Source organism: Oncorhynchus clarkii, chromosome 20, assembly GCF_045791955.1.
Source record: "Oncorhynchus clarkii lewisi isolate Uvic-CL-2024 chromosome 20, UVic_Ocla_1.0, whole genome shotgun sequence".
Classification (NCBI taxonomy): Eukaryota; Metazoa; Chordata; class Actinopteri; order Salmoniformes; family Salmonidae; genus Oncorhynchus; species Oncorhynchus clarkii.
In genome coordinates this window covers 64,858,253-64,886,066 of record NC_092166.1, presented here as the reverse complement: position 1 = coordinate 64,886,066, position 27,814 = coordinate 64,858,253, and the positions used below count along the sequence as shown (strand labels likewise).

Genomic DNA, 27,814 nt, shown 5'->3' with positions numbered 1-27,814 from the left:
ATGCCGACGTCCAATCAGTGCTGGCCAGAGGAGTTTGGCTTCCAGCTGGGAGGAAGTGGTCCTAGCTACATCCTGTCTGTGGAGGAGGGGAGCAGTGCCTACCTGGCGGGGCTGCAGCCAGGTGACCAGGTCAGAGAGATTCTAGATTCTAAGCTAAACCGAAAGGCCTAATCAGTAATTATTTCAATCCTTTATTTAACCATTATTTAACAAGGCAAGACAATTGTCAAACATGCATTTAATAGTACTACAGGTATGTTATACTACGATGTTATGACAATAGTGTAATAGTATGAACAGGGATTTATACTGGAAAAGCTGTTTCTCGGTCTCTTCCTTATACTGTCTCTCTGTGATCAGGTGCTGGAGATCGAGGGCCAGAATGTGTCCACTTTGGGATTCCAGGCTGTCATCGCCATCGCTCAGACCCAGAGGAACATCCCTCCCAGCATCGGAGTTGTGTCTCGCATCCAGCAGGTCTGAACTCGCTCTGATTGGGACTCACCTGGCACCATTATGTTGTAGCACAATGTTTGATACTTCTGATTGATTTTAAGTTCCTTTTTCTGTATTTCTGTTTGTGCCTACTGAATATCAGACTCACTGTATTTCTTATTTTTTTCGTTGTTGTATTTTTTCTCCCCAATTCTTTCGATCTTGGCTCATCGCTGCAACTCCCCAACGGGCTCGGGAGAGGCGAAGGTGGAGTCATGCGTCCTCCAAAACATGACCCACCTAACCCCACTCCTTAACACCTGCCAGCTTAACCCGGAAGCCAGCCGCACCAATGTGTCAGAGGAAACACCGTTCAACTGGCACCCGTTGTCAGCCTGCAGGCACCCGGCCTGCCACAAGGAGTAGGCTAGAGCACGATGAGCCAAGTAAAGGCTCTCCGGCCAAACCCTCCCCTAACCCAGACGACGCTGAGCCAATTGTGCGCTGTCCTATGGGACTTCCGACCACTGCCGGTTGTGGCACAGCCCGGGATATGAACCCGGGACCGTAGTAACACGTCTAGCACTACAGCATACAATGCAGTGCCTTAGACTGCTGCGCCACTCAGGAGCCCCCGACTCACTGTATTTCTGATACCTCATGTAACCTCAGAAACTGTAGGGGCAATCCTGGATTTGCCGTGCTAATTTCATCGGCAAGGCCATACTTTTCAATTCATTAGTGAAAATAAATTCTCTCTAACTTAATATAATACAGTGAAAGTTAAATAAGAATTAAATCTCTGCTTCTCAGATGGACATCACCCCGGGTCCTGACGGCCGTTTTGGCTTCACCATCGTGGGAGACTGCCCCCTCCTGGTGGAGGATTGTTCCCCCTGCTCTCCGGCAGGACGAGGTGGCCTGCGGGCCGGCGACTACGTCATGGAGGTCAACAGGATCCCGGTGAGGCACCACGAGATGGCGGCGGCGCTGATCAAGGCGTCCCAGGGGCGTACGCTGAGGCTAGGGGTGCTGTGTCTCGGGCCCAGACGGAAAATACGCAGCAGTGAGAGTATGGATGAGATACAGCTTGAGGGAGACGGGATGAGGACGGACCGCAAACACAAGGCCCTGGAGTTCAACAGGAAGGTGAGGCTTTCTATTAAACTAACTGTTGAATGAGTTGGAGCTATTCAGGGGAGTATTGATGTCCAGAGAAAACAACATTTTGAAAGAGAATACTTTACTGTTAAAAAATCATTACGCAAGCCTACTGAGCTTACTTCCTTAGTTAGCTAGTTGGATACTTTTTTGTGAAGGTATACCATATTTCTTTAGGGAGTCTGTGTACTATATAGGCCCTTCAACAACAGTTATTGCTATATTTCAGATTGACCAGATTTTGGGGGAGGAGCCTGAGGTGAAGGAGAAGCTGTTTGCGGTGCTGAAGCAGTATGCTGCGGAGAAGAAGGTTGATTGGCTGGCCTCTGTCCTCCCAGACATCCTCACCACTGACGAGCAGCAGACGCTCATCGGCCACATCAGGTACCTACTCTTGAGTCTCAATCAATAGAATGTAAATAAAGATACATACTGTAGACTTAATCTGTAGTTGTGTTCAGTATAGGCTCTTGAGAAAGAGGAGGTAGCCTACCACCTGTACTCCCTGTTGAACTTGACTCAGATTATGCCCACAGAGATACATTCAAACCTTCCCATATTGATATGCAGACATCCTAGTACAACCCAGGTGGGATCCAGCCTCCTAAAATCCCAATTTCGGAGTCCCAATGAAAAGTAATGGTAATCTATGGGGATTATTTTGCGATGGGTGTGTAAACAGGCTTTTCCAATTGCTCATTTTGCTGGTGGAGGGATTACGGGGAGCTTGCTTAGTGTCAAGCATTGTGAACTTTATCACAAGACCCCATCTGCTGCAGACAGGGCTCCAAGACCAGACGGAGAGCACACGACACCGGTACCTTGGTCTTGTCTTGAATCAAAATTAAGTTCAGAATCTAAAATGACACCTAGTGTTTTATCTTTATTGCCTGTGAATTAAAATTTGAATTAAAATGTGCTTTGACACCAACAAGAAGTACCTTGGTCTTGTCTTGATTTAGCTTGAGGAAGTTGTGAGCCATCCAAGTATTTAAATCACAAATACAGTCTAATAATCCGTGGAGCTAAAATCAGACCCCTTGACATTTTCCAACTTTTGTTATGTTACAGTCTTATTCTAAAATCGATTGAATCGTTTTTTTCCCCTCATCAATCTACACACAATATCCCATAATGACAAAGCAAAACCAAGTTTATTGACATTTTTGCAAATGTATAAAAAATGGAAAACTGATATCACATTTACATAAGTATTCAGACCCTTAACTCAGTACTTTGTTAAAGCACCTTTGGTAGCAATTATAGCCTCAAGTCTTATTGGGTATAACGCTACAAACTTGGCACACCTGTATTTGGGGAGTTTCTCCCATTCTTCTCTGCAGATCCTCTCAAGCTCTGTCAGGTTGGATGGGGAGCGTCGCTGCACTGCTATTTTCCGGTCTTTCCAGAGATGTTCGATCGAGTTCAAGCCTGACCTCTGGCTGGGCCACTCAAGGACATTCAGAGATTTGTCCAGAAGCCACTCCTGCGCTGTCTTGGCTGTGTGCTTAGGGTCGTTGTCCTGTTGGAAGGTGAACCTTCACCCCAGTCTGAGGTCCTGAGCGCTCTAGAGCAGGTTTTCATCAAGGACCTCTCTGTACTTTTCTCCGTTCATTTTTCCCTCAATCTTAGTCTCCCAGTCCCTGCTGCTGAAAAACACCCCCATAGCATGATGCTGTCACCCCCATGCTTCACCGTTGGGATGCTACCAGGTTTCCTCCTGACGTTACGCTTAGCATTCAGGCAAAAAAGTTCAATCTTGGTTTCATCAGACAAGAGAATCTGGTTTATCATGGTCTGAGAGTCCTTTAGGTGCCTTTTAGCAGCTCCAAGTGGGCTGTAATGTGCCTTCCGTCTGGCCACTCTACCATAAAGGCCTGATTGGTGGAGTGCTGCAGAGATGGTTGTCCTTCTGGAAGGTTCTCGCATCTCCATCAGGTTCTTGGTCACCTCCCTGACCAAGAACCCTTCTCCCACGATTGCTCAGTTTGGACGAGCGGCCAGCTTTAGGAAGAGTCTTGGTGGTTCCAGACTTCTTCCATTTAAGAATGATGTGTTCTTGGGGACCTTCAAGGCTGCAGAAATGTTTTTGTACCCTTCCTCAGATCTGTGCCTCGACACAATCCTGTCTCGGAGCTCTTTGGACAATTCCTTCGGCCTCTTGGCTTGGTTTTGCTCTGACATGTACTGTCAACTGTGGGACCTTATAAAGACAGGTATGTGGCTTTCCAAATCATGTCCAGTCAATTGAATGTACCACAAGTGGACTCCAATCAAGTTGTATAAACATCCCAAGGATGATTAATGGAAACAGGATGCACCTGATCTCAATTCCGGGTCCCATAGCAAAGTTTCTAAATACTTAAGTAAATAAGGTATTTCTGTTTTTTTTAATAAATTAGAAAACACTTCTAAAAACTTGTTTTCGCTTTGTCATTATAGGGTATTGTGTAGATTGATGAGAAAAACAAATAATTGAATCAATTTTAGAATAAGACTGTAACATAACACCATTTTTAACTGGAACGGAGAGGCCAACCAACCTCTCCAGTCTGTCCAGAAGGACATCATGGTCAACAGTGATGAATGCAGCACTTAAATCCAAGAGTACAAGGACAGAGAGCTGTTTGGCATCTGTGTTAGCTCTAAGGTAATTTATCACTTTAACTAAGGCGATCTCTGTGCTGTGGTGGGCACAACAACCAGATTGGATTTCTTCAAAAATATAGTTGGCACTTAAAAACTTATTTTGCTGTTTGAAAACCAATTTCTCCAGAAATGGAAGGTTGGAGATTGATCGAAAAGTGCTAAGAGCTGAAGAATCTAGATTACTTTTCTTCAGAAGGGGTTTCACCATTGCAGTTTTTAGTGCAGTAGAGAAAGTGCGTGAGAACAGGGAGTGATTAACAATAGCTTGCACTTCTTCAGATATGCAACTAAATACTGTTTTGAAGAAGGTTGTGGGGATAGGATCCAGAAAGCAGGTAGAAGGCTTAAGTTGTGATATCACTTTCCTGAGCATGTCTGTGTCCACCAGGGAAAATAAATCCATAGTGCATTTGCGTGGTAGGCTAGGACACATATCATCAAACTTCTCATCAGATCTTGCTTGACTGATACCCAACCTAATGTTGGTTATCTTATCTCTGAAATATGCCGCAAACTCATCACATTTAGATGTGGAGAAAAGTTCACATAGGTTTGCGGGGGTAAGATTTATCAGGCCATCAATGGTCAAGAAGAGCACTCTCTCATTATTCTGATTATTAGTGATCCAGTTAGAAAAATTAGCCCGTCTGGCATTTCTAATTGACTTGTTATATATGCCATTTAAGACTGAGATTCGCTTTTCCTGGGTTACAGCAAGGTCAGTGTACTTAGAAAGTAGGTTTTCCTTTTCTCGCAGCCAAGCTAACAGCCAGAGGACCTCTTCCCTAAGATGCATGATGGTGGTGCATTTTCCAGTTCCACCTTGTCTTCATCTTGTGATTGTGTGGAAATCATCTCACACCTGACACATTTGTGCCCAGCCATTTGTGCCCAGTTCACGATAATCACTGGTTGAGTTGAGTGCCATTGATGATCAGAAGTTAAGCTCAACGATGGCAAAGCCAGTTTTAGTGTGGTCATTTGAAATTCTACCCATGTCGACAAATCTTGCCAGCCTTGTTCCTGTCTGAGATCAGCTCAAGGATCTGCCAATTGTATTCATCACTGTCTCTGCCTTTTTGAATTAAATTTGTTTGTTTGTGACCTCAACTGAACTCAGAGAATACTGGCTGCTATGGCTAAAGACTCATGTTGTCAGACATTTTAATGAAGATATATTTGCATAACCGTTTGTCTTATGTTTTTTCTTGTGTGAAAACGACCAACAAGACTCTCACTAAACCCTTAATCCAAGTACACTTTTTCCTTTAGGGTTGTTGAGATTACTGTTACTTCTATACTCTACGAAGGGAATAAATTAGAGGGGGATGGACATATTTAATGTGAGATGACACTTCCCGTCGGTTTCTAAGTCGTTAATCTGATTGGTTGGTATGAGGAATCCATCTGAGGGAATGTGGACCATGTGGTCATCCGGCTGGGGTCTTACCAGACCATATCTTTGATTATCTGACCTTAACTTGTATTTACTAGAGGGAGGCAACGACACAGAGGTAAACAATGTGGATGTGGTGGATTGTGGGTATTGTATCTCAATGTCACTTACTGGTACAGTCTTTACCGTGAAATACTTGTTTACGAGCCCTTCCCAACAATGCAGAGTTTAAAAATAATCATAAAAATAAAAATAAAATAGTAACACAAGAAGAATAAATTAAAATACACAAGAATGGATGGAGCCAGTACCAGATCACTGTGCAGAGGTATGAGGTATTTGAGGTAGATACACTACCCTTCAAAAGTTTGGGGTCACTTTTTTCCATGAACTCATACATGAAATGAGTTGCAAAATGAATAGGAAATATAGTCAAGACGTTGACAAATATTATAAATAAAGATTTTTTATAGAAATAATAATTGTGTCATTCAAACTTTGCTTTCGTCAAAGAATCCTCCATTTGCAGTAATTACAGCCTTGCAGACCCTTGGCATTCTAGTTGTCAATTTGTTGAGGTAATCTGAAGAGATTTCACCCCATGCTTCCTGAAGCACCACCCACAAGTTGGATTGGTTTGATGGGCACTTCTGACCAAGAACCATACGGTCAAGCTGCTCCCACGACAGCTTAATAGGGTTGAGATCCGGTGACTGTGCTGGTCATTCCATTATAGACAGAATACCATCTGACTGCTTCTTCCCTAAATAGTTCTTACATAGTTTGGAGCTGTGCTTTGGGTCATTGTCCTGTTATAGGAGGAACTTGGCTCCAATTAAGCACCGTCCACAGGGTTTGGCATGGCGTTGCAAAATGGAGTGATAGCCTTCCTTCTTCAAGATCCCTTTTACCCTGTACAAATCTCCCACTTTTTCCCATCTTAATCTTTTATTTTTATTGGCCAGTCTGAGATATGGCTTTTTCTTTGCAACTCTGCCTAGAAGGCCAGCATCCCGGAGTTGCCTCTTCACTGTTGACGTTGAGACGGGTGTTTTGTGGGTACTGTTTAATGAAGCTGCCAGTTGAGGACTTGTGAGGCATCTGTTTCTCAAACTAGACACTTTAATGTAATTGTCCTCTTGCTCAGTTGTGCACCGGGGCCTCCCACTCCTCTTTCTATTCTGGTTAGAGCCAGTTTGCGCTGTTCTGTGAAGGGAGTAGTACACAGCGTCGTACGAGATCTTCAGTTTCTCGCATGGAATAGCCTTAATTTCTCAGAACAAGAATAGACTGACGAGTTTCTGGCCATTTTGACCCTGTAATCGAACCCATAAATGCTGATGGTCCAGATACTCAACTAGTCTAAAGAAGGCCAGTTTTATTGCTTCTTTAATCAGAACAATAGTTTTCAGCTGTGCTAACATAATTGTAAAAGTGTTTTCTAATGATCAATTAGCCTTTTATAATGATAAACTTGGATTAGCTAACACAACGTCCCATTGGAACACAGGAGTGATGGTTGCTGATAATGGGCCTCTGTACGCCTATGTAGATATTCCATAAAATATCTGCCGATTCCAGTTACAATAGTCATTTACAACATTAACAATGTCTACACTGTATTTCTGATCAATTTGATGTCATTTTAATGGACAAAAAACATGCTTTTCTTTCAAAAACAAGGACATTTCTAAGTGATCTGAACTTTTGAACGTATGTACATGAAGGCAGAGTAAAGTGACTAGGCATCAGGATAGATAATAATAGAAGTAAAATAAAGTTTGCGTATTGTGTATGTGTGTTTGTGTTGTGTCGTAATGCGTGTGTGTGTTATGTCGGTATGCATGTGTGTGTTGTGTTTGTGTATGCATAGGTAGTGTATGTGAATGTGTGTGGGTTTTGTGTGGGAGTGTCAATGCAGTGTGCGAGAGTGAGTATGTATATGGTGTGTATATATAGTCTGGTGAGTGTGCGTAGGGTCAGTGCAATATAAAGTCAGATCCTTTGGGTACCATTAATATGGTATATCAGGTAGGTAGTGATGCCTAACAATTTGGGTCTTGAGTTTTTCCTGAACACATGACCAGACCAGAGAAAAGTCTTAGTGATATGATTGGATACTCATTATAGAAATTGTTATACTGTAAGATCCTGTACTATTTAAGGTTGTACGGTTGTGTATGAATAATTTAATATTCAAATGCAAAGCGATTTTGTTCAATAAGACAGTGATTCCTGATCCCCAGAGGACAGCGACACTTCTTTCCTTCTTTATTCTCTAAATATAGACTGAGTGGCATTTAACAGGCCAGGAAAATGTGTTTGTTTTATTCCACTGAATTGGACTCTCTCCCTCCTCTCCTCCTCTTTCTTTCTTTCTCTCTCTCTCTTGCGCTCGCTCTCTTTTTTTTCGCCAACCCCCCCCCCCTCTCTGTGTGGATTTTCTGTGATGGATTTGTATCTTAATTATTGTGCTTTAAGCTCTTGCTCGTCTGTGGTTGGTGACCGTTCTCCCTTGACAGTTCACTGCTGGCGATGGTTCTTGGATGCACCATGCTGATTTTGTCCCATACCGTTATACTGCATTAAGACTTCAACATACCATTTGTGAACCTATGCACTTACTCACATTTACTATTGTATAATCCTCATAACGTTCCTTCTGATTCTGAAATATGACAGACTACTGACAGTAATGAGCTGTTTGGGGTGAGTACTGGTTTTATTGTTGGGTGTTTTGGGCTGTGGTACTAGCATTTGTCTTGCAGTGGTGTACTGCTGAATGCACACATCTGTTTCAGTACAGGTAGAGACACCGCAGTGTAGTGTGTCCGACTGGCCGTAGGTGGGCAGATAATTATCCTGGTACAGTACTGTACCTGTGTACTTTTACTCTGAGGGGTAGTGTGTGTTGGCTGGCAGCCCATGCTCTTATTCAGAGACTTGTTTGAGTGTTTTCTACTGTTTATTGTTGTGCAATGATTTAATGCAGTGGTCTGAATTACTTTTTTGCAGAATTGAATTCAGTGTTAACTGTATACTTTCTTGCTTGCGTATTGACTCTCGTCACTTGAGTGAGACAACATGAAACATTCCAGGATTTTCTACTAGATTATATGAATCATACTTTTTGTCTCTAGCGATTCCTAGAATAAGCGATAACCTAGAACTCATCATGATAAGTGATGGGGCTTTTTTTGTATCTAATCTCTTGTGTTGTTTTTTCTATAGCTAAAACTGGATTATGGAAGCTCTAGACTATTATGTAATTGTAGTCTGTGAAAAAGTTACCCTAAAAATGACTGAACTTAAGGTGCTATTGATCATTTGATTTATTGATCCTGCCATGTTTGATGTATTGGTATATGAGTTATTGCTGCCATATTGATTGTGTTTAAGGAAGCTAAACTAATGTCAACAAAAATAGTCTTCTTTAATGTGGTGGTGCATACCATAGAAGTGTAATGTACTGTAACTACAAAAGCCTCCTCACACATTTACAGTAAATTACAGCATTACTCCATCTAGCAAATCACTTTACAATTTACATCCACTCTCAATCATAGATCTTCCCTCATAGGTCATCATCACATTGCTCTCCCACTGCAACGCTCCATTTCCAGACAGTTTGGAGTGTATTTGATAGGTGTATTAGAGAAATAAAGGAGGTTTCAGCTGCGTAACCCCCACCATTACTGGACAATGCTTTATTGGCCTTAAAAAGCTTCCTAATGCTGGAAGACATCTGGGTCTGATGGCCACTGACCAACGACATAGTGACCCTAATCACTGGTTTTCAAACCACATAATCATCTCCTAAATCCCTCCCCTCAATCTTTAATGTCCACCAGTCATTTAGTACCTGGCAAGGGACAGTGTGGCAAAGCAAAGTAATAAATAGCGACAGTACAGTCTCTCACATCTGGAATGGAAATGAAATGAGGTCTCCCAGTTAGATTTCTATTTGTCATTTCTCCCTTTGGAGACATCCATCCTCCCTCCACCGTCTTAGATAATTATAGAGCACCACTCAACTCTGCTGCAAATGAGGTCACATTGGTTGAAAACTCAATTAGTTCCAAAGATAAGACAGTTTAGACAACTTTTATGATGAGGCGGCTGTTTGAAAAAAATACAATCTTGTATTGAGCAGTGAAGGCTCAATTGTAGTTGTGATGGCAGATAAGGTTTTCTTAGAAATACCACTGAAGGACACAAGGATGCCAGATAATAATGTGGCTAGAGATGTAGAAAAGCTAGTAGAGAGAAAGCGACTCTGTGGGTTGGTGAGAGACCAAGCTATACGATGCTGCATAAGTACATCACAACAGTAATGAGTGTCCACAAATCGCTTTCCGTGGAACAGCAGGTTCTACACGAGTTCCAGATAGGTCTCCATGTGTCTGGATAACTCAGGAGCACTGTGGAAGAATCCTAGCTAATTAGCAGAACATTCCCCAACGGTGGCTAGAATCCTTATTGTCTCTGTGTCCGATTTGCTTGATTTAGCTGTCCAACTTGTTTGAATTTGCATAATTTGCTAGTTCATTTTTACACGTTTCTGCACGTTGCTTCTCTCTCTCTCTCTCTCTCTCTCTCTCTCTCTCTCTCTCTCTCTCTCTTTCTCTCTGTTCTGTTTGTGTCATATTATTTGTGTTTGTGGCCAGTTAGTCTGTTTCCAGGAAATTCTCCACTTCATTATAATTGATGTCTCGCCACTCATCCTCACCTGCGCCTCATGACACTCACCTGGACTCCATCACCTCCTTGATTCTCTTCTCTACATCTGTCACTCTCCTTTGGTTCTTCCCTCGGGTGTTATTGACTCTGTTTCATGTCGGTGTGTTTCGTGTTTATTGTTTTGTTTATTTATGAAAACACTCACTCCCTGAACTTGCTTCCCGACACTCAGCACACTCGTTACATTTATACTGTATGTACTCACATGATCTGTATTGGATGATGTGTTCATTGGGAGCATGTGTTTTAATTCCCATAGATAATTCCATCTGTATTAATGCAATGTTGTTCATCAGTTCTAATTTGCTAATGCATACACACCGTTCCTGTTTAAACCATCTGTCCGCTGCCCTCTGTGTGTGTGCGCGTGTGGTATGTGTGTGTGTGTGTTGTTTTCATCATCAGCTGTTGCTTTTACATCTGTGTCACAATTGCTGTAATGAACCGTATGTTTTATATCTTCAATTAGCAAAGAATTAGTTATCTGATTAAATAACACCATACCGCTGTTCTCTTGGTTACGTTATTAAAGACAGACAAGACGATGGCTTTGATCAGTGTGATTGTCTACATGATGAGAAGATGATAATCCTTCACTTCATATCATTCTCCCTCTGAGAATCCCACAGTTCCTAGAGATGCTCAGAGAAGCTATTGTTCTGCTCCTCAGATAGATAGGCAGGCAAGCAGATAGATAGAGAGATGACAGCAAGAGAGAGAACAAGAGAGGGAGAAAGGGAGAGAAAAGTGATAGAGTAATATATTGCTGACTCCCACACCTTTGCTGTCGCTGTGTTGGTATCTCAAGCTGCAGCAGAGTGAATCCACACTGTAGCGAATGACGCCACTGCACAGAGGGCTGCCTCACTGACTGGCTCTATAGACATCTCTCTCCCTCTTTCTCGCTATCCAACCTTCACTTCTCTTCTTTATCCATGGACTACAGGGACTAAATGGAAACGTAGCGACTTTTTAGAAGAAGTGCGTTTGTTTTGTTTCTCGTCAATCTATGGATTTCTAAGTATGTTTTATGATGATTCTCTTTCACCAAGTCAACAGTGATATGTATTCAGCTGCGTGAATTTTCTTGTCCAACCTGGATGCTTGTTTCTCAGTTCTAGCTCTGACTTTTTCCTCTGAATCTCAGATCAGGGCTTTGGTATGAGTGGTGTGGTTTTGGGCACCAGAGTTGATACAGACTACTGAGGTATCTAGTAATACCTTCTGATTCCCGGAGATCTCCAGAGATCTACATAATCTCTCTCTTCATCATCTCTGATTCCTCTGGGCAGAGGTGACAGACTGTTGAAGGGTGACTGCTGAGGTCTACCTGGTGGTAGCCCCTTGGATCCAGGGGGAACTCCACCCATCCACCTCTCCACCCTCCCCCTACTTTCTCTTCCTCTTTACATGCTGGTCCTTCTCTCACCATGTTCACCAGGATCTTCATCCCCAAGAAGCACCGGCAGCGGTTTGACGAGGCCGTTTCCCAGAGCCTGATCCAGAGGATCTGTCGCAGTAAGAGCATCAGCGAGCCGGGCCCACAGGGCCGTCTGAGACGTAGCCGCAGCGAGGACCACCCCGACCGCCACTACGGCTCCAAACGGGCCAGCTCAGTACCCCGGGACCCCGGGGAGGACAGAGGGGGAAAGGAGAGAGGAGAGAGGGGGTACAGGAAGTCTATGTCGGGCATACCTGTGCATCAATCAGGAGCCAATCAGAGGTTAGTATACAGTATGGTGTATTTAGCTATGACTCCCACTCACCTGAGAGAGAGACGATTTAGAATATGCTGTTTGTGTGGTTGGAGTTGGAAATAATGGACATTAATTGGACTTAAAATTACTACTGAAGGACATTTAAAAAATAAGTGTTCCAACCCTCTGGGTAATATCTGGGTAATTCTCTAAATGTTTAAATGTGATGTTTGTTGATAGATGATTTGGAAGCACCTGTTGATTAGGGAACCGTCTCTGTTAACCATTGAGTCTGTTTACTCACCTGATATTATAACGCCACACAACGATTATATCTTTCAGGGTCCAACCGATAATAACATGAAGGAATTAAGATTATGACTCAGAAAGTCAGTACCATACAGCAGGCTCAGCTCAAGCCATACAGTAGCTCACTCCATTCCAGTTTTACAGATATACTTTGCAGTAGACTCAAGTCCGTGTTTTACCAACAGCCCCTCCCCTCCCCATGGCCTATATCCTAATGAGCAGCATGTTGGAATATGTCCTGTGTAATCATCTATCATTATTTATGGTAAACTTCCTTTTGAGGGGTAGGTTTCAAGTCAATATGGAATAGTGAATAGAGCAATATTGAAATCTCCAGTGATGATAGGTTACTTGATTGATTGTTAATTGAATCATCAACATCATGTTTTTAGCTCCTCTTCTGTGTTGCTTCTTGGGTTATGGAATGGTACTGATGTATATAAAGTACAAATGGTAGATGAGGGGAGAGATGAGATCTGTTTTCTTCACCTTTTCTAACCCACCAGTTTCTTATCCCCAGTGCTTTGCAGTGCTGAGCCTACCCTCTGTGTCTCTGTACGTATAGCACAGTACAGTACTCTAAAAACCCATTTGAATAGTTTTCATCTGTCCCGCTTTACATAACAAGCATAAAGACAATCAAATAATGGATTTTACCCGTTTCCTCTCCTCTCCTTCTTCTGCTTTATGGAACTCCTGTTTATATCATATGATGTTGCCTTGAGTAGTTTCCATGGCAACCGTGATATCTCCATCCCAGTCTTTGATGGTAATGCTTCTTTCTGGGAGCCAGGGAACAGAGGCATCACTGTCTGAGCTGGAAATGATACCTGTTATGTGGTATTCCTACTGGACACACTAGCTGCTGTTTATTTTTTACTCATTCACATTCCTTTATTGTCCAAGTTACATAACAGACAGCGTGATGTGGGCATGATAATATGAAATCCCTGTAGAATTGTTATTTACTGTTGAGAATGCTAGGCTATTCTAAACACCCAGTAGTACTTGATAAATACAGTTGAAAGCTGTTGAAAGCCCATTGATAAAACATCAGTACACAACAAAGGTAGTAATGTAGTTCCTGAAATATTACAACTATAATGTTACAACCATATCTTTTACTACTTCTACTGTAAAAATGTATACACATGTATGTTCTGACAGAAGATAATACACACTTTGTAATGTTCCCTCAGCCTCCATGCTCCCCCTAGGACAGTAAGGGTTTACAGAGGGAAGAAGAGTTTTGGGTTCACCCTGAGGGGGCATGCCCCTGTCTGTATCGACTCTGTCATCCCAGGTAAGTTATGATGCACTGCTGATTACACTTCTCTATGTGGTGCGTTGGGTGGATGAAGTTCTATGTTTTGTGTTGGGTAACACTGTATTGTACTGGGCTGGTATCAGGTGGGTGGTGTTGGCTGTTGGGGATGCTGTAGTCAGTAGTGGGTGTTATGTGTTTGGGATGCTGTGATCAGTATTTTATGTATTTATTTATTTATTTAACCTTTATTTAACTAGGCAAGTCATTGGGATGCTGGGAAAGTGGGATGCTGTGGTCAGTAGTGGAGGTTGTTAGGTGTTGGGGATGCTGTGGTCAGTAGTGGAGGTTGTTAGGTGTTTGGGATGCTGTGGTCAGTAGTGGAGGTTGTTAGGTGTTTGGGATGCTGTGGTCAGTAGTGGAGGTTGTTAGGTGTTTGGGATGCTGTGGTCAGTAGTGGAGGTTGTTAGGTGTTTGGGATGCTGTGGTCAGTAGTGGAGGTTGTTAGGTGTTTGGGATGCTGTGGTCAGTAGTGGAGGTTGTTAGGTGTTGGGGATGTTGTGGTCAGTAGTGGGGGTTGTTGTTGGGGTGATCTGGTCTAGAGGGGTGTTACCTGAATATACAGTATGTTTCCGGAGGTGGAGGCGTGTCTCTGAGTCAATAACTAATCAAATCAAATTGTATTTGTTACGTACATATTGTCCAACATCCACCCATTGTACAATAAGACAGACAGGACAGTCATGCTGGGCCATGCTTTTATTGTTGTATTAGTTTGATTAAGGGCCCTTTAAGGGGATGATAGGAGGGTGAATACATGGATGGATGTGGATGTTGCTGTGTGCAGTGATGAAGATGTTCTGCTGTAGTTCTAAATGAAGAGGTTGGGGCAGCAGGTAGCCTAGTGGTTAAGAGTGTTGGGCCAGAAGCCGAAAGGTAGCTGGTTCAAATCTCCAAGCCAACTAGTTGAGAAATCTGTGATATGCCCTTGAGCAAGTTACTTAACTCCAATTGCTCTGGATAAGAGTGTCTGCTAAATTACTAAAATGTCAAATGTTGTACCAGAGTATAATAATATGGGGTTTACCGGATGCTCATCTTTGTTAGGACTGAGGCGGGGGAGGAGTGTGTGTGTGTGTGTGTGTGTGTGTGTGTGATGCCGACCACCCACTACAGATCTGAGCAGAGGCCAGCAGTAAGTTACTCACTGACTCAGGACAGCTGTATATGGAGATGCTGTGGGTGGATGAGATAAGATCGTGATGTACAGGCATCCATAAGAACACACTGTCTCGTGTCAGAGAGCCTGCATGGCCATGTGGTACTGTACACCTACTTAAGAACGATAAATAATAATATTATGCTAAATTGGTTCCTACCGGCATAAACCAATACATCAGGCAACACATGGTGCATAAAAACAACAACAGTCAAATACCACGTACTGATTTGATTAATGAGGCTTTTATAAATGTTATGTTTTTGCGTATCATCTTGGATTGTTATGTGTCTTCCCTCCTTTTCTCTCTGACTCTCATCCCCTTGTCTATCTTCAGACAGCCCTGCTGAAGACTGTGGTCTCAAACCAGGCGACCGCATCCTTTTCCTCAATGGGCTGGACATGAGGTACACAAACCTGTTATGTCTTTACTTTACCTTATGATGCACACAAGAGAGTGAGTCAAGCTGGGCTGGTGTGTTTCCTTGTGCACGCACATGCGTGAAAGTGTGTGTGGAATGGCATTTGAGAAAATTCTTGTGGGAAGTCCTTTAACGCCCTTTAAACTGACTTATTTTCCCTTTTTATTCTGAACGTGAAGAAGTGTAGGAGTGCCCATTAGAACACAGCCTGGCTGGAATCACATTTGTTCAGGAGGGCTCTGTCAATATTTCACCGCCCATAGCACAATATCACCCACAGCATCACCCACAAATACCTCATTATACCACCATGTAAACTATGGGTCACATGGGTGAGTAGTCGAGCACACTACTGAATACTGTAGATAGTAACTCTCTGTACCTTTCAGTGTCTGTAGGAGCTAGTCCAATGACAGCATCCTTGCACATTGATCTTATTACTGACAGTGACTGTGTGTGTGTGTGTGAGTCTTCAGGAACTGTTCCCATGAGAAGGTGGTGTCCATGCTGCAGGGCAGTGGTGCCATGCCAACCCTGGTGGTGGAAAGCGGCCCCTCTGGTTACTCCCTCCCTGACCAGGGGGACCAGGAGGACACTTCCCCAAGCGTGGCCCCTTCAGTGGCCCCAAGGTCCCGCTCCCCGGTCCCCCTCAGCTCTCTACAGTGGGTGGCTGAGATCCTCCCCCCCAGCATCAGGGTCCATGGACGCACCTTTAGCCAGCAGCTGGATCACCTGCTCACCGTGCAGGAGAGATACACCATCTGCAAGGCCCTGGAGACCTTCTTCCAACACAGGTGGGGGGGGGGTGGGGTATTAGAGGATGGAGAGGAAGTAGGAGAGAGAGAGAAGGAAGTAGGAGAGAGAGAGAGAGAGAGAGAGAGAGAGAGAGAGAGAGAGAGAGAGTTAGAGAGAGAGAGAGGAGAGAGAGAGAGAGAGAGAGAGAGAGAGAGAGAGAGAGAGAGAGAGAGAGAGAGAGAGAGAGGTATTTTATCTCCTTTCAAATGTCAGGAATGATGTTTTATTCATTTGAAATGGCTCACACATCAATAGTAAATATTACATATATTTTATGTTTACCTACCCTAAAGGAGAGTTACAGAAAGTTCCCTACCAAATAACATCCTACCCCTCAATAATCTGCTTGAATCCTAATATGGTTCATTACATCTTATTACATGCACTAAATGTCAATTATATAATATATACATTATATAATGGTAAACTTGTCTAATCTAAAGCAATACATGTTATTTTACAGAGTACAGAATCAAAGAGTCACCAAGACAAATTCCCTATCAACGTTACTGAATAGCAATAAACCTTTTCGAAAGTAGGATTTTCTTTTGATACTTTTATTTTGGCATGTTTGAGAAAGTGAACTTGCACACGTTAACAAGCTACCAGGTGCATGGGAAAAAGTATTCTTAATGATAAAAAGAAGAAAAACTCCAGCACACTGGTAGGAGTTGAGTTGAACCTCCCCAATACCCTGATGAAACATTGGTTAAAATATCTATTCAGTTCATGGAAGAATGAATATTACCAGTGTGCCTGAGATTTTTATTTATTTTTATTTTAGCATGTTTTAAAATACTTTTTGTAGCAACAAAAGGTCAGATTTTGTTTTTTTTGTCTGTGCTGTTCAGAAGTATCTAAAATAGTGACTTTTTCATTGTATATGTTCAGGAACGTGGACACCCTGATTGTTGATGTGTTCCCGGTGTTGGACACTCCAGCCAAGCAGGTGATCTGGCAGTTCATCTACCAGCTGCTGACCTACGAGGAGCAGGAACACTGTCAGAGCAAGATCTCACGCTTCCTGGGCTTCAAGACCGCAGGTGGGTTAGCCATTAGCAACATCTCTCTGCCTGCTTGGTTGGGTCTGTTGTGTGTGAGTGATTTGAGTTAGATGTGGGGTCTCTGTCTGGTTATGCTCTCACCGGGTTAGATTTGATATAATGTTTTGTCTTTCATAGTGGAAGATTGCTTTGCATCTTTACAGGCAAAGGCCTTGCAGAGGCAAAAACGTAGACAACTAGAAGTAACAATGAAAATAGCTGACAACTAGAGAATATATTTATTGTTCAGTGGGAGTTGGGTGGGATGTTCTTAGATATTTCCTCCTGTCATTCTAAAATTTGTCTCTCTCTCTTTCTGTGTGTGTGTGTGTGTGTGTGTGTGTGTGTGTGTGTGTGTGTGTGTGTGTGTGTGTGTGTGTGTGTGTGTGTGTGTGTGTGTGTGTATGCAGCAGCAGAGCCTGAGCCAGAGCCAGGTGCAGGACATGAGCACCACAGGAGGAGCAGCTCAGTGCGTGTGTCAGGTACCTCCTACAGAGGCACCGTACGGGAGAGGAGCTCTGACGACTGCATCATCGGAACACACCTGGGGATGGGTACGAATGTGATCAGCTCAACAACTATTTGTCCTTATCCTTGATTGGAAGGGTTTCCTCTCAACTAGCCACTCCAGGGCTGAGGGTTGACTTGCTGCTTCTAACAGAGAACATCTATCCAAGCCAAGTATTGCATTAAGCCCATCTTAACTCTCATAGGGCCAAATCCTAACTTGAGAAATGCCTACAGTAACTTGGAATTTAGCATAAACCTCACATTGACGCCAATGGGAGATTTGTGCAGAAATTCAAGTTACAGGTGTACTGTGTAGTGTACAGTAAATCTCAAGTTAGGATCCAGCCCATAGCTCAAAATGCACTAGGCCTCTGTCGCTTGTCCATGCTGTTAAGGACATTATGACGCTTCCTGCTGTCTCCTGCTGTCTCCCCTCCTCTCTGGGCTCGAGAGGAGGTGGATCCTCATGACTGTTTGTCCCTTCATGTGGACGCAGGGATTCATGTGGATGCACCAGGGAGTGGGACACCTGGAGAGAGACAGTGTGGAGACGGCACCTCCTTCCCAGAGTCCCCTGACCTGAATCACGTGGGTATAAAACTACAACACAATGGTCAGCCATGCAGAGCCAGCGGTGCTAATGATGAGCCATCTGTTTATAAAGAGAAATACTTACAGGGCTCCGCTGTACTGCAATGCTTTTACCAGTGCTTTGGGAAACACTTTATCTGGACGTCTGCTCACGAACTGTCTGTAAATAGTATTACATAGTTACAGTATGTTCACATTTAAAAAAAAAGACAAATATGACGCATGTTGTTTAGGATTTTTACTCAAGGTTAATAATGGTTAACAAACAATCTAGTAATGATTCATAAAGAGTTTATAAGCAGACCTTGTGATAAAGAGTTCCTAGTGCTTTGTGCTAACGGCCTGCTCACACCCCCTACGACCCCTAGATGTCAGGAGTGTACACAGAGCTGGAAAGTGTGTACACAGGGAAGAATGCCATGCAACAGAGTCACAGTCGTTGCTCTCCACTGACCCTACCAGACTTTGAGGAGCTGGGACAGACTGACGCCTATGGCCAGTCTCCTGCTCGCTCCTCCCTCAGTCAAGGTAGCACAGGTAACACAGACACACACCCACACACACCGTTGACATGGCAACCACTTGAAGCCAATGGTCAGTATATCATAAAGGTTACAACAACATCACCATTAACGTTGTCACTCATGCTTTAAGGATGACAAATGAGATCATTTAAGATGGAACCCATCTGGTTTAAGAGACTTCTTTAGAGTAAATTGAACAAACAGCTGCCACGTGGGTCAAGTTTTATTTAAACCAAATAAAACGCAGAGTCACAAAGTCCTTTGTTAGATATCTTTGAAATAATGCAGCGTTTCTTCTCCCCCCCACAGGGAACCGTAAATCAGGATTGTCTCTGACATGGAAGGAGCCTCTGCCCGACCCTCTGTATGAGTTCTATCATGAGGGAACCACCCCATCTCCCGGCAGCGTTGACTCCAACCCTTACGTGAGCCTGGAGAGCCCACCTCCGTCTCCCCAGCACTCTGATGACCCCACCAGCCCCCTGACCAGACGCAGGAAGCTCTTCACCTTCTCCAGACCCCCCCGGAGCAGGGACACGGACAAGTTCCTGGACGCTCTGAGCGAACAGCTGGGACACCGTGTCACTCTGGTGGATAACTTCCTCCCTGGAGAGAACGATTATGAGGAGGTGAGAGATAGAGACAGTAGATGAAGAGATAATCACTGTGAGGAGGTGAGAGACAGAGACAGTAGATGAAGAGATAGTCACTGTGAGGAGGTGAGAGACAGAGACAGTATATGAAGAGATAGTCACTGTGAGGAGGTGAGAGACAGAGACAGTATATGAAGAGATAGTCACTGTGAGGAGGTGAGAGAGCCAGAGAGTCACAATTAGACGATATGAGCTCTAAGAGAATTGGTTTGAAATGTTAATGATACCAGATCAAATTCGCCAACACAGTAGTGTCATTGAGTTATTTAAGTATCTACAGTGTAGTAAATCACAGTAGTGTCATTGAGTTATTTAAGTATCTACAGTGTAGTAAATCCAATGATTATGAATAAGATACAGACGGTACAGTATGTGAAGTTGTTATTGTGTCGACAGATACAGTATTTATGGAGTTGGTTTCCATTGTTTCTGAAGAAAAGCGGTGCATATGAATAGGAAATGATTAGATACATTATTAGTCGTACAATAAAGGTTGTTTATAAGATGTGTGCAGACTATTCAGGATGTATACAGTGATAAAATGACCATCAGATTGTACAGTATGTGTGCATCTGATTGTAAGGTTTCTGAAAACTGTATAAGGTTATAATATGTAAATCAGATGACATGGGTGTGTCTAATTATAAAGAATGAGAATGATCATTATCTGCTGTGTCCAGATGAGTTTCCAGGATGAGCAGGAAGTGAGCTACCTCCCCCGCCAGCTGAGCAGTGCCAGCAGTGAGGACATCAGCAGCAACGATGACGCCACCTCCCTCACCTACTCCTCCGGGTCAGAACACATCCCCATTCCCCCGCCCCCCCAGAGCGCCCCGCCGCCCCCACCCTTCCCCACCCCCCTACCCCCGCCACCATTCGGCTTCTCCGACCCCCTCCCCATTACCTCGGTCCTCTCTCGCTTTTCCCCCGAACACATCCCCCGGGCGCGCATGTCCTTCCAGCCGCAGCACCCCATCATCCCCCCTCCCCCGCCCCCTCCACGGACCTTCACGTACAACAGGCCGACCCTACACAAGTTGCTGCCGACCAGGGATGAACTACAGGGCCGTTTCCACCACCAAGCACCCCAGATGACTCTCCCCCTGGCCCCTTGCTACTCTCCCCAGCCCTCTCGCCCCAGGAACCTGCCCCGCCAGGCCAGCCAGCCTCAGCCCCTGACCCAACCCATCCTGTGTCCCCAGCCCTCCCCTCAGCCCAACAGGCAAAGCCAGCTCGCCCTCCAGAGACACCACCAGCTTCACCACCAGCCCTACCAGCCCAGACTGAGCCACCAGCCCTACCAGCCCCAGCTGAGCCACAGCCTGCCCCCCCAGACCCCACACCTGTCCCAGCCCCAGAGTCACCCTCTCCAGCCCCCTCACCTGTCCCAGCCCCAGAGTCAACCCCCCCAGGCCCCTCACCTGTCCCAGCCCCAGAGTCACCCCCCCCAGGCCCCTCACCTGTCCCAGCCCCAGAGTCACCTTCCCCAGCCCCTTCACTCAAAGACCTACGAGACCCCTGTCTCAGTGTCAGAGCTCCAGAAACACAAGGTGCCCCCACCGCCCCCTCCACCACTGCCGCCCCCGTGCGACCCGCCTCCACTGCCCAATTCCAGTCCCTGTGCTGGGGACACCAACCACATGAGTGTCAAGAGGCTACGCTGGGAGCAGGTAGAGAACTCTGAGGGGACCATCTGGGGACAGGTACGTGTGGAGTATATTATATTAACCCTGAACCTGGAATAATACTGTTTGTTGTTGTTTTGTTCAGACATGTATTGACAGATACTTTGTCTGCTTTAGCTTGGAGAGGACCCTGACTATGACAAACTGAGTGACATGGTGAAGTACCTCGATCTAGAGCTGCACTTTGGTACCCAACAGAGTTCCAGTAAGTTCTTTATTATGACCTCTTCTCATCAAACATCTCATCTCGGGGTGTCATATCATATCATGTATTCATATCACTGTTTCTGTTTTACCAGTTAAACCACCTCTATGATGCAACTTTTTAATATTGTCCTTCTACCGTCATTGTCTCTGATTTGATATTTATTTATTTTAACATGGAGTCCCATTGAAGGTCTCTTTTGCAAGGGAGCCATGCATATACACTGCTCAAAAAAATAAAGGGAACACTAAAATAACACATCCTAGATCTGAATGAATAAAATATTCTTATTAAATACTTTTTTCTTTACATAGTTGAATGTGCTGACAACAAAATCACACAAAAATGATCAATGGAAATGAAATGTATCAACCCATGGAGGTCTGGATTTGGAGACACACTCAAAATTAAAGTGGAAAACCACACCACAGGCTGATCCAATTTTGATGTAATGTCCTTAAAACAAGTCAAAATGAGGCTCAGTAGTGTGTGTGGCCTCCACGTGCCTGTATGACGTCCCTACAACGCCTGGGCATGCTCCTGATGAGGTAGAGGATGGTCTCCTGAGGGATCTCCTCCCAGACCTGGACTAAAGCATCCGCCAACTCCTGGACAGTCTGTGGTGCAACGTGGCGTTGGTGGATGGAGCGAGACATGATGTCCCAGATGTGCTCAATTGGATTCAGGTCTGGGGAACGGGCGGGCCAGTCCATAGCATCAATGCCTTCCTCTTGCAGGAACTGCTGACACACTCCAGCCACATGAGGTCTAGCATTGCCTTGCATTAGGAGGAACCCAGGGCCAACCGCACCAGCATATGGTCTCACAAGGGGTCTGAGGATCTCATCTCGGTACCTAATGGCAGTCAGGCTACCTCCGGCGAGCACATGGAGGGCTGTGCGGCCCCCCAAAGAAATGCCACCCCACACTATGACTGACCCACCGCCAAACCGGTCATGCTAGAGGATGTTGCAGGCAGCAGAACGTTCTCCACGGCGTCTCCAGACTGTCACGTCTGTCACATGTGCTCAGTGTGAACCTGCTTTCATCTGTGAAGAACACAGGGCGCCAGTGGTGAATTTGCATATATTGCTGTTCTCTGGCAAATGAAAAACGTCCTGCACGGTGTTGGGCTGTAAGCACAACCCCCACCTGTGGACGTCGGGCCCTCATACCACCCTCATGGAGTCTGTTTCTGACCGTTTGAGCAGACACATGCACATTTGTGGCCTGCTGGAGGTCATTTTGCAGGGCTCTGGCAGTGCTCCTCCTGATCCTCCTTGCACAAAGGCGGAGGTAGCGGTCCTGCTGCTGGGTTGTTGCCCTCCTACGGCCTCCTCCACGTCTCCTGATGTACTGGCCTGTCTCCTGGTAGCGCCTCCGTGCTCTGGACACTACGCTGACAGACACAGCAAACCTTCTTGTCACAGCTCGCATTGATGTGCCATCCTGGATGAGCTGCACTACCTGAGCCACTTGTGTGGGTTGTAGACTCCGTCTCAAGCTACCACTAGAGTGAAAGCACCGCCAGCATTCAAAAGTGACCAAAACATCAGCCAGGAAGCATAGGAACTGAGAAGTGGTCTGTGGTCCCCACCTGCAGAACCACTCCTTTATTGGGGGTGTCTTGCTAATTGCCTATAATTTCCACCTGTTGTCTATTCCATTTGCACAACAGAATGTGAAATTTATTGTCAATCAGTGTTGCTTCCTAAGTGGACAGTTGGATTTCACAGAAGTGTGATTGACTTGGAGTTACATTGTGTTGTTTAAGTGTTCCCTTTATTTTTTTGAGCAGTGTATAATGCAATATAATGATTTTATATCATTGCTGTGTAAGAGTACATCACATTCATTAATTCAACATGGCTTTTTTTGTGTTTCATTGTGTAAGTGTATTGCTGATATTCCATGTTGTTGCCTTCACAGTTCACCAAGTTGTCCCATGGTCTACTAAGCTCCTCCATTCACCTGCTCATCAAATCCATTATCCATATGGGACCACCTCCCATCCCATCTCTCCTCTCTTCTCTCATTACCCATCCATCTTTAGTGCCTGTTAGCGTTTCCACCTCTGGTGCCTGGAGAGCAGCATCCTTACACTGTGATTAAATGTGTCAGTCTCTCTTCCAGAGCCAGCCTTCCTGCCCGAGAGCTTCAAAAAGAAAGATGTGGTGGAGATTCTGTCTTATAAGAAGGCCTACAACGCCTGTGAGTATGACCATGCCGTAGCCCCCAGGGATCTGAACCTTTCTCTCAATGATCTGAACATACCCTCTATGGCCACGTGGCTCAAACACAGGTTCTCTGATTTCTACAGAAGCAGTTGAATGGTATTGTTATTGTTGTTTTGTTTTGTTTTTGATCAATGAAGGCCTGTGACTGTCAATTACTGTTTTGTAGTGTGTTTTCTGTGAACCCCAGGATGAGTATCAGTTGCTTTTGTAACAGATCCAAATAAAATAAAAATAAACCTAGTCTCCTCCATCCCTCCATTCCATTCCTCCTCTCCTCAGCCATCCTGATCGCCCACCTGAAGCTGTCTCCAGGTGAGCTGCGTAAGGTGCTGATGACAATGACCACAGACAGGCTAGAGCCGGCCCACATCAAGCAGCTGCTGCTCTACGCCCCCGATGACCAGGAGGTCAAACAGTATCAACGCTTCGACCAGGACTCCGCCAAACTCAGCGACCCTGACCAGTTTGTCCTGCAGGTAACAGAGACACTGTTGTGTCAATGTTTCCCAAATGGTGGATCGGGACGTTGTTTATATTGGTCCAGTCAAATCAAATTAAATTTGATTTGTCACATACACGTGTTTAGCAGATGTTATTGCGGGTGTAGTGAAAATCTGTCTAGGCTGCGGCTAGAATGTTTAAAAATATCTATTTCAGTATTTTACTGTATAATATAGTAGTAGTTTACCACAGTATTATGCTACTATACTAGCAATAGTAACAATATATTTCAAGTTCATAATCTGTGTGCCCAGATGCTGATGGTCCCTGAGTATAAGACTCGTCTGCGGAGCCTCCATTTTAAGACGACCCTGCAGGAGAAGACAGAGGAGATGAAGGCTGGATACGAATGTATCTACAAGGCCTCAGTGGAACTCAGGAGCAGCAAGAAACTGGCCAAGATCCTCGAGGTAATACAACCACTGTAACTCGCTCCGTGGGAGATGAATACAGGAGCTTAATGGTTGAGAAGTGGCAAACGACTGTTGATTTCATATTTTTTATGGTACCCTGCTGTCAAAATCTAAGGTTATTAAAGAACCAGGAGGATTTAAGACCAAAGACCCAAGTTGATTCAGTTAAGAATTGCAATTTTGAAGATTTGTCTGTCTGTAAAATCATATAGGATAAGGTAATAAGAAACAGACTCGGAGGTATGCATAATGTTTTTATCGTGTTGTGTTACCTGTAAACTGTTTCTAAACCTCTGTTTCTGTTGACAGTTTGTGCTGGCAATGGGGAATTACCTGAATAATGGTCAACCCAAGACGAACAAAACCACTGGCTTTAAGATCAACTTTCTCACTGAGGTATGGATGGATGTTCATGCTCTTGCTGACTGTGCTTTAGCCTCATTTGCCTCTATAGCAGTGGTTCTCAAACTAATTCTCAGGGATCCCCAAATGTTTCACAATTTTGTTGTAGCCCTGAACTAAGTCACCTGATTCACCTAGTCAAGGGCTTGATGATTAGTTGACCATTTGAATCAGGTGTGCTAGCTGTGTAATAGTTTGAATACGTGGAATGACTAGAGGTCCCCGAGGAGAGGTTTGAGAACCCTTGCGCTATAGTATTTGTGTTGTCTTTGCTTTCTACTGCCAAATCTTATCTCACCTTAATTCTTACAGCTCAGCACCACTAAAACAGTGGATGGTAAATCCACCTTCCTCCACATTCTTGCCAAATCGCTATGCCAACACTTCCCAGAACTGCTGAACTTTGCCAGGGACCTCACAACCGTACCACTCGCAGCCAAAGGTACAGTAAGACGACGCCACACAATGTTATTTTCCTGGCTCCAACCTTCAGCTGGACTCTGAGGTTCACTAGCAGAATGAACACATTCTATTTAATACATTTACACAGTCCACAATATGTACTAAAAGTCATGTTCTTATCTTTTTCCTGATAATCCCCTGTCGTTTCCTGATAATCCCCGGTCGTTTCCTGATAGTTCCTTTTCAACATTCCGATATGCCTTACAGCAGTCATCGCATAAGACTGAAACACTACAGAAATTACTTTATAATGAATGGCACTTGACACTTGAATTTGCAATGGATTTGTCTCATATGAGTCATACTGTATGGTTTTGTATTGAACTTCCTCTGCAGTGAATCAGCGAATCCTGACAGCTGAGCTGGGTGACCTCCACTCCACCATCCAGGACATCAGGACAGCGTGTCAGATGATCCCTGCCACGGCTGAGGACCACTTCGCTGCTGTCATGAGTGTATCCTTTTATCAACAACAACAATTCCCTTCACAACAGAACATTTCCCACACACACACATAATCATGGTAGACAGTATAGTTAGTGTGTGCCACACAGTAACACACTGTAGTGATTAGTAGTAAGTAATTACACTGTAATTGTATATAATTACACCGTACATAACAGTCATCAGGATGTTACTAGTCAGAATGTTTCACTGTGCTTCAAATGGTCTGACAGTTTGACAGTTTGACCCTTGACCCTGGAGATAAAGGGCTTCCTGGAGAACAGTCACCCAGCGGTTCAGTCTCTGGACTCTCTGCAGCTGAGAGCCATGGATGAGTTCACTAAGGTGGCTTCTTACTTCGGAGAGGACAGCAAAGCCACCTCCACTGAGGCCTTCTTCGCCATTTTCGCTGAGTTTACTTCCAAGTTTGAGGTGAGCCGGTAGCCATAGTGATGCCCTTGATAGGTCTCTGACCGTACAATTTGACAGCATTCAAGTGTGTCTGTAACTCATGCATGATTTTGATTGGTTCATGTTTTCCAGAAAGCACTGAATGAGACCCAGGCTACAGAGAACCCCTGTATCCCCAGAGTGGCATCTCCCCTGGCCTGGTAGAGATGAGAGACTGGATAACCCTTCTGCTCTCCTCAACCAAAGTGCCAAGACAACACAAAGAAACAGTCACAGCTACTGGGACACAAACAACATGATCTTCAACACTGCGGAATGACCTATGGCCAGGAGTTCTTCCTGAACATGTCATCTGACCAGAAAGAACTCTGAGCCCTAGGGCCCACAGTTGTCCCTGGTAAGGTCAAGTGGTACAATAAATTAGTAATGAAGATGAATATGTTTAGATAAGAGTATATATTTGATATTGGATTATATGAAATTGAAATTATATTGAAATTGTAAAGCATAGATGTATATGGAAATTACATTTTAGATGGCTGATAGTCAAACGTATATGAATGTTATCTAGAGCTGAGCACTATTTTCACAGATGGACTTGATCTGAAAAGTGCACAACACCAGAAACTCAAATTCCATTCACACACACTCACTGCCTCTTAGATTATGTGATGATAGAACGCAGTATTAACCTACCAAGAATCATTACATTGGCATGACAATAGTACTGTGAATTATTATTTTAAAAATTAGAAGCTTTCTGGTGTCAACGTACCTGCAGTCATCCTGACGTACCTGCAGTCCTCCTAACGTACCTGCAGTCATCCTGGCGTTTGGCATTTCAAAAGTTCCACTCGGCAGGGGAAACAAAAAATAATGCCAGACTCCTGCGGGTTTTACGTGTTTTATAGTATGATGAACCACATGAAATAAGAGGGTTAACCCACCGGGGCTAGTATATGGATAGCTGATAACAGAAAGACATCAATTCATTTTAGCATTGAGTGGTCTTGGCAGCTCTTACTGTCACTGTGGTTGTTATTGATGAACCGTCCATCTCTGCCATAAATTCACCTGAATTTGTATCTTGTTTTAGAACAAATGTTCACTTTTTTTCTGATGTTAATTTAAAGCTGTTTTGATGGTATTACTTTAATACTGTACGTGTTTCTACTTTCCCTCCATAATTCCCTTTTACATTGGAATTTCAGTCAGAGCTGCCATCATGAAAATACAGATGTATTTACAGACCTGTCGTACCAGGCAATTTGTCATCATGTTCAAAAAGACACTGCAACACATTGAAATATTGCCCCTAGTGCAGTACAGTGTTGACAACTGTCCGAAGCATTTGCATGTTTGTATAGGTGTTGTTTTGTGTTATATCTGGATTTGTTTACTTTTATTATATTCTGACAAATTGGGTCTGAAATGTAGGCCTATTATAACATTTGGTCGATTGAAGTTTATTGTTAATTTATTGAAATGTTCATTTTGTAAACGTGTGTTTTATATGTTTTCATTGATATTATTGGAGTACTTTGTATAGTTAAAAAAATATTGACTTTTTATGTTGGCCATGTGGTTGCTTCTGGATCAGTTGTATTTGGATCTGTAAAAAAAAAAACATGAATGCTTGACAAATA

The 27,814-nt window shown here is 44.0% G+C and overlaps 1 protein-coding gene across 1 annotated transcript; it reads left to right on the top strand.

Moving 5' to 3' along the window:
• LOC139375647 (glutamate receptor, ionotropic, delta 2 (Grid2) interacting protein, b) lies at positions 1-27,814 on the top strand. Its single transcript, XM_071117449.1, has 23 exons — positions 1-129; positions 361-477; positions 1,249-1,584; positions 1,826-1,980; positions 11,823-12,104; positions 13,587-13,690; positions 15,208-15,277; positions 15,769-16,086; positions 16,979-17,130; positions 17,541-17,684; positions 18,137-18,228; positions 18,600-18,768; positions 19,065-19,384; positions 20,089-21,111; positions 21,211-21,298; positions 23,432-23,509; positions 23,815-24,011; positions 24,291-24,446; positions 24,759-24,845; positions 25,164-25,293; positions 25,650-25,768; positions 26,025-26,189; positions 26,301-27,814. The coding sequence occupies exons 1-23, from the start codon at positions 1-3 to the stop codon at positions 26,370-26,372; spliced, it is 4,503 nt and encodes a 1,500-aa protein (XP_070973550.1). The 3' UTR covers positions 26,373-27,814.

Excerpts from the sequence above, each read along its gene's own strand:
- LOC139375647 (XM_071117449.1), top strand. The coding sequence starts at position 1 with ATGCCGACGTCCAATCAGTGCTGGCCAGAGGAGTTTGGCTTCCAGCTG. Across the intron at positions 21,299-23,431 it reads TGGTACCCAACAGAGTTCCA|AGCCAGCCTTCCTGCCCGAG; the intron begins GTAAGTTCTTTA and ends TCTCTCTTCCAG. Across the intron at positions 23,510-23,814 it reads TAAGAAGGCCTACAACGCCT|CCATCCTGATCGCCCACCTG; the intron begins GTGAGTATGACC and ends TCCTCTCCTCAG.